Source organism: Pseudoliparis swirei, chromosome 5, assembly GCF_029220125.1.
Source record: "Pseudoliparis swirei isolate HS2019 ecotype Mariana Trench chromosome 5, NWPU_hadal_v1, whole genome shotgun sequence".
Lineage (NCBI taxonomy): Eukaryota > Metazoa > Chordata > Actinopteri > Perciformes > Liparidae > Pseudoliparis > Pseudoliparis swirei.
The window spans coordinates 24,909,936-24,917,464 of NC_079392.1; the positions used below are offsets into that span (position 1 = coordinate 24,909,936).

The following is a 7,529-nucleotide window of genomic DNA, read 5'->3' on the forward strand; positions in this document are numbered from 1 at the left end:
CTGATTTTTACGCAGAGGCATTTTGGAAACATATTAATTATGATTTTTGAAGCACTTTTTGATTTTATGGACTTCACTGGCTGGCTGTTGTTCATTTTTGCGGTGTTACTTCTGACAGATGTGGTGAGAAACTGGAGACCGCACAGCTTTCCCCCTGGACCTTGGGCGATGCCTTTTCTAGGAAATGTTTTCACAAGAATGGACTTCAAAACATTGGAGAAGGTGAGGTTGCACAGCACCACCTCATTTCCAAGAGGTTAATCTTTAATGTCCGAGAAGGAATAAAAGTAAATACACAATAACACCAGACACCCGCAACTCAAGTGTTTTTTCTAGTTTGATATTCCTTGTCAGGGGCATTTGTAGGATTCAGAGAAAGTGGGGGCTACGCCCCAAGGGGAGCAGCATGTGCAGTTATGTTTGTCCCAGATATCCTTTGTTAGACATAATTTCAGGGTCATAGTGATATTTTATGCTCATTTGGACACAATCACTTAGATAAAGGTGAACTAGTTCAGTGTCAAATATAACATTTAATGGAAAAAACATGCTAATATTTATTTATGCAAAGAATAGAGAGATGTCGATAGTCATTTATTGTATTTTCCCTTTCATTTGCCTCAAGTAAAGCTAAATTTAAGCAGATAACACTCGTTAATACCGAGATACACATTCTGTAACTACCTGGACTCCGTGCATCATTGACTTTGAGCTCATTCCAGGCTGTTGTTGACAGTTTACTTGGCAGAGTGAGAAAAACAGTGCAGCAGCTTCCCCAAGGTCCTAGTGCCCCGGGGATTATATCGTTAAGTATGATTGTAGGATTGTAATTTGAATAGGGAGAAAAGCAGAAAACATACAAACCAGAATGCATGCACATATGTAGCTAGAATGTTGGAGTTAGAAATAAGGTGTCCATGTGAGAAACAATAGTTTCATTTAATGACATCACAAAAAAACTAAAACATTTAAAGCCAATAATGCCAATTATTTGGTGGGCCTGAAGAACATTTTAGAGAAGCTGAACCTAACGACGCCCGTGTCCCTTGTTATTTATTTAATCCTACTGCAAGGCAGTAAACTGAACCATGCAACACTTCCTTAGATCAGCGAACAAAGGTTAAAGTTATCAAAAAAGTGAGTTTATCTATGAATACCAGTATGTGTAATTCTACAACCAAGCTGTAAATATATACTAATACATTGTGTTGAAACCTTTTTGAACGCAGCTTGCTGAGGAGTACGGCCCCGTGTTCAGCCTGAGGAAAGGCAGCGAGAGGATAGTGTTCATTTCGGGCCTCAAGATGGTCAAAGAGGCTCTCGTTCACCAGCTGGACAGCTTTGTCGATCGCCCCATTGTCCCTCTCTTCCACGAAGTCTTCAAAGGAATCGGTGAGTAATGACCGTGTCCTAAACCCTTGAGACACATATTGACTTTGTAGCGTTCCATCCACATCCGGAGGGACTCGGCAGTGACAGATTTGTAAATGGTCAAATCTTTCCACAGGCATAGGTCTGAGCAACGGGTACCTTTGGAAGCAGCAGAGGAAGTTCGCCAACACTCACCTGCGTCACTTCGGCGAGGGCCAGAAGTCGTTGGAAAAAGACATCGAAGTGGAAAACAGATTCCTCTGTGAAGCTTTCAACGAGGAACAAGGCAAGAAGTGATTCATCCGCTGGGTGATTTACATCCAAATACGGTTCCACTATCACTAGAATTGAAATCCGTCGTGTATATATTTTCCCAGGCAGACCATTCAACCCCCACTACCTCATAACGACCGCAGTGAGCAACATCATCTCGACCGTGCTCTTCGGACATCGCTTTGACTACAGCGATGAAGACTTTCGAAGGTTTCTGGAGATGGACAATGAGGCCATTGTGCTCGCCGGCTCACCTCTGAGTCAGGTAACTCCCCGATGTGTCTCAACGATCACAAAACACAAAACAAGCTGTTGGTCCGCAACTTGATATGAGGGTTTCGTCCCCATCCACAGCTGTATAACGCCTTCCCCGGCTTGCTGAAGCACCTGCCGGGGCCTCACCAGACCGTCCTCGGCAACTACCAGAAGATCATGACTTTCCTGAAAAAGGAAGTGGTGAAGCACCAGGAGGAGTGGAACCCCGATGACCCTCGGGACTACATCGACGTATACCTGGCAGAGATGGAAAAGGTATAAGATATTTACACAATTTCCGGTGAAGCTCCATGGCATCCTTTACGTTCCACAATGCCACATCCCCCCTCCTTCAAGACGTGAATCACAGGGTCACAAATGTCTTCACGCACCATCAATTGTTGCAGATACGATGAACCAAGAGTTTAAAATCAATTGAATTCAGTTTATTGTATATAGCCCAATATCACAAATTTCCCATTTGCCTCAGAGAGCTTTACAATCTGTACACATTCGACATCCCTGACCTTTGACCTCACATCAGATCAGGAAAAACTTCCAAGAAATAGAAAAACAACTTTCAAGGAGAAAAAAAGGGAAGACCCCTTCAGGAGAGCATCAGAGGAGGATCCCTCTCCAGGAGGGACTGAAGCGATAGATGTCATGTGACCAGAAGGGAATTTTTCTGAGTTACATAAATGTTTTATTAAGTTACGCTAATATGCCGCTGGTAATGTCAACACACATCATTCATGATTTACAGGCAAGGTGCATAACTGAAACAACAACATTTGACAGCACAGCCAATGCTGATGAAACTTTTTTCAGAAAAAGGAGGATCCCCAAGCCGGCTTCAACCTCGAAACGCTGCAGGTTTGCATTCTGGACCTGTTTGAGGCTGGTACCGAATCAATTGCCACCACTTTACGCTGGGGCCTCCTCTACATGGTGCACTACCCGGAGATACAGGGTGGGTCTCCTAATCATCACAGTGAGCACAGGAGTGTTCTCATGAAGATTATTCATGGATTTGGTGCTTTTCCCCCCCCCCCAAGTTGCATATTAATGTCCATGCGCTCTGCTTCTTTACTCAGAGAAAGTCCAGGCAGAGATAAACGGAGTGGTGGGACAGTCTCGTCAGCCCACCGTGGCCGACAGACCCAACATGCCCTTCACCGACGCCGTCATCCATGAGACTCAGAGGATTGGAAATATCGTTCCCGTAGGATTCCCCAAAATGGCCAATAAAGACACTACACTGGGAGGATACTTAATACCCAAAGTAAATGACTACTTACCAGGCCCATTCAGATATGAACGACAAGCTTTGAAATGCACAAGTTATTTGTACATGACTGATCTCGATATCTCGTGCTTATTTCTCCAGGGCACAGCCATAAATACAGTTCTTGCATCTGTGCTGGTTGATAAGAAGGAGTGGGCGACTCCAGATGTCTTCAATCCCGAGCATTTCTTGGACTCAGAGGGCCAGTTCCGCAGAAGAGAGGCCTTCCTGCCGTTTTCAGCAGGTTTGCTCGATACACTTTCAGCGAGACTATTCTGCAGGCATGACGTGTTTTTGAAGGCTAACCCTAGAGTTAATTTCTCAAAATGACTGTTTCCCCGCAGGTAAACGTGTGTGTTTAGGGGAGCACCTGGCCAGGATGGAGCTGTTCCTTCTCTTTACATCTTTCCTCCAACGCTTCACCTTTTCAAGATTCAAGATTCAAGATTCAAGATGTTTTATTTGTCACATACACACACAGGGTGTGCAGTGAAATGAAAGTGGCAATGCTCAGCATGCAATGTGCAAAGACAGCAAGTACACAACAAAAAAAAAAAAAAAACAAACACAAGTGTGTGTGTGTGTGTGTGTGTGTGTGTGTGTGTGTGGTGTGTGTGTGAGGGGCAGTTGTGGGGGGTCTATGTGGGTCCGGGTGGCTGGGTCCCTGACCTCCTGATGAAGAAAGGAAAGTCTCAACTCTCTCTTCTGCTCTCTGTGCTTGCCGACGACTGAGCGCCCCTGCCACAGCCGAAACAGAAACAGTCTGTTGTTGGGGTGGTGAGGATCCTGATCCTGCCGGCTCTGCTCTTGCTGCACTCCTGGTGTGTGCAGGTGGGCAGGGTGTGGTGAGTTGTGGCTCCAGTGCCCAACACACTACTCTACTCTCTGCCTTCCTGTCCTGAGCAGAGGCAGTTGCAAGCCAGCTGTGGATCCACCTTGTCGACCCGCTCTCACAGCCAGAGTCTGAGGAGGAAGGACTGAAGGATCCTCTTAAATTTTTTCAGCTGAGCTTGGCCTGTGGCGCTGGCCTTGCCTCCATCTGGCCATGTGTGTGTTGTTGATGTGGTCATCAGATCCTCGGTGATGTGGACTCCCATACCAGGTATTTATACAGTCTCCACAGTAGTCCCGTGTCCCCCCAGTGGTGGTATGTCCTCTGTGTCCCTACCCTCCTCCACAATCAGCTCCTTAGTAGTTTTGGTGACATTCATGATGAGGCTGTTGTCCTGGCACCAGGTGACAGATCAGCAACTCTCTCCAGGTGTTCCTCCGCTGTCGATCCTGTCATCAGGCCCACCACCACTGTGTCATCCTTAAATGATGTGATGGTTGAACCTGGAACCACAGTCATGTGTGTAGTGTGTACAGGAGTGAGGAGGGGGGGGCTGAGGGGATCTGTTCAGGGTGAGGGATTCAGGGTGAAGGTGTGCCCCCACTGTGCACCACCTGACCACCTGTCCAGGAACCAGTCAGGGGAAGTCCAGGTGTGAAGTCCAGTGGGCAGTCCAGCTCCAGCTCAAGTCTGAGGGACTATGGTGTGGAGACTGTAGATGGTGCAGAACTATGAACTGTGTATAGCCCCCTCAGTCTGGTCCAGTCAGATGAGGAGATGTGTGCCAGACCTGGATTCTCCTGTTCCTGGAGAGATGCCCAGCTTGGAGGGTTTGCTGGGCTTCACCTATTCCCCCAAAGCGTTCAGGATCCTGGCTAAGCCTCGCTGATTTGCTCAAACCTTTACTCATCCTTGCATTTACACAAATCATCAGCCACTCTGTCCACATGTTTTCTCTGAGACAACCAGAATAAATTCATGAAAAAAATAATAAAAAGATCCCCAAGTCTGTGGAGATTCACCCAGATCAGAAGATATTTGCAAGTTCCAAGACAGATTGGACTTACTCATTGTTTCAAGGCGGTAAGCCCAGATGCCTTGTATATATCTTACAGGTACAGTTATTAAAGCACCTGCACTCTCACGGTCTTCTCCACAGACATGTGTTCACACACATTCAAAAAATCTGCGTTTAAAATGTTTTCTTTTTTCAAGAGATACTTTATATCTCCTGTAGACTTGTTAGGATTGATAACATTGTATGCAATATTGTAGTAGTTTATGAGAGTTCTCAACACAATGTATGAGTATATATTTACAGCTTTGTTGTAGAAATACACATACTGATATTCATAGATGAACTATGTGTGACTGGACACATCACTTTACTTTAACTTTAACCTTTGTTCGCTGATCTAAGGAAGTGTTGCATGGTTCAATTTACTTCCTTGCAGTAGGATTGAATAAAGAACAAGCGATATCAAACTAGAAAAAATTACGTATTACTGGTGTTTTAACCCTTGTGTTGTCTTCGGGTCAATTTGACCCGATTCAATGTTTAACCCTCCTGTTACCTTTATATTTACTAACATATTTTACCCTTGAGGTCAATATGACCCCAGCTATTAAAATCTCCAGAAAATTATTAGAATTAATATTGTTTTCCAAGTTTAAGTGTGAGGTACTTTATGTTTGTTTGTTGACTCCCGAAAGAACACCGACATTAAACATTGAATCGGGTCAAATTGACCCGAAGGCGACAGGAGGGTTAAATATTGAATCGGGTCAAAATGACCCGAAGGCAACACAAGGGTTAAAAGGAACAACACAGTGTTGAGACGCTCAGACTCTCCCCCCTGCTGCAACTCTCGAACTATGTGGCTGTATAATTTTCTGCTGCGTTTTTACCTCATGGTGTTTTTCCTGTTTATATTTATTTTGATCATAACAGCAGACACATTCAAAAACAGGAATCCTCCAAATTGTCCTCCAGGAACGTTGGCTCTTCCATTTGTGGGGAATTTCTTCAGTTTCATAAAAAATGCATATCTGTTCCCTCTTTGCTTTTGCATGTATACTCACTAGTATGAATGCAACACAATTAGGATTAGTCTCTTTGAATTTCTTACGAGTAAATTAAACATGTTTTCTGTTGCACACAAGGTTCAAGGTTCAAGGTTCAAGGTTTTTTATTTGACAATGACATCTGTGCCTTGACCAGCAGTCCAGACACATCGGAATTATTTTTGCAGGGTTCTCCGAGTCAACAGAGGTACAAAACAAACACACTGTAATAATAATAATAGTAACCGTAATAATAATAGAAATATGAAAAATATATTTTTTTAAACACTGTACAAAAAACACACTGTAGGCCTACATAGTGGTAAAGTGTATTCAGTATTAACAGTATTAAGTACAGGAACAGGTTATCAAAAATAAACATAAGAAAGGAGAGTGCAGAGATAATAAGTAGGTAATTATAGGTTAGTGCTGTACCTAGGTTGTAAAAAGAAAGAAAGAGGGGGAAGGGGACAGTTATATGGGGATATTGCACATGTTCAGATGTTGGGGGAAGGTTGTGTGGGGGTATTGCACTGATTGTAGTATTGCACATTTTTTCACAATTTCAAGGAGTGCGCATTTCTCAGTAGTTGTGTTGTGCCATCAGTCTGACTGTGGCAGGGAAGAAGCTGTTAAAGAAGCGAGTCCTGTGGGTGACGATGCTGTCCGCTCTGCTGTGTCTCAGGTTGTATGTGCAGTGTTTGTGTCGGAGCAGAGAGTGAGCTGGATGAAGTGAGTCTCCAATGATTCCCTCTGCTCTTTTCCGACAGCGCTGCACATACATAGAGTCCATGGACGGAAGTTGTGTCCCTGTGATCCTCTCCGCGGTCCTTATGACTTTGCAGAGCCTTCCTCTCTGCCTGTGTGGTGTTTCCGTACCACACAGTGATGCCTGCGGTGAGGATAGATAGATAGATAGATGATAGATGTATACTTTATTGATCCCGCAAGCGGGAAATTACAGGCAGATCCAGGAAGATTACAGCATAACACGAGGGAAGAGAGGAGAAAATAAAAAAAACCCAGAATATGCCCCTAGAGGGGTACAGTGTGGGAGCAGAAAAAAAACACCTCAGCACAAAAGCACATACATCTAAACAAGACGTGCAACGTGGAGGAAGGGGGGAGGGGAGGTAAACCAAAGACTGGGTGGTCAAGCTCAGCCGTAGGGGGGCAGAAGGTAACCAGCGTAGACAGGCAGCCAGCCATCCGGCAGCCCGTTAGAGCGCCAGTAGACCACACTGGGGGCATAAAGCAGGCGAAGGCGTGGGATGGGGGTGAGGGTAGTGAATGCATATCAGTGTGTGTGTGGAAGTTCGTGTGTGAGTGGCCTGGTAAGTCGTCCTCCCCCAGGCCACAACAGACAAAGTTCTCAGTCCGCAAGATGGTCGTTGCCATGGAGATAGCCTTGAAATGTCCTATTAACCCGAATCAATATTACACCCTCCC

The 7,529-nt window shown here is 44.9% G+C and overlaps 1 protein-coding gene across 1 annotated transcript; it reads left to right on the top strand.

The window, feature by feature from the left end:
• Positions 1 to 6,045, top strand: LOC130194518 (cytochrome P450 2J2-like). The gene is made up of 10 exons (XM_056415612.1): positions 1 to 222; positions 1,230 to 1,392; positions 1,508 to 1,657; positions 1,749 to 1,909; positions 1,999 to 2,175; positions 2,728 to 2,869; positions 2,994 to 3,181; positions 3,287 to 3,428; positions 3,529 to 3,610; positions 4,812 to 6,045. The coding sequence occupies exons 1-10, from the start codon at positions 40 to 42 to the stop codon at positions 4,903 to 4,905; spliced, it is 1,482 nt and encodes a 493-aa protein (XP_056271587.1). The 5' UTR covers positions 1 to 39; the 3' UTR covers positions 4,906 to 6,045.
• The last annotated feature ends 1,484 nt before the right edge of the window (positions 6,046 to 7,529 follow it).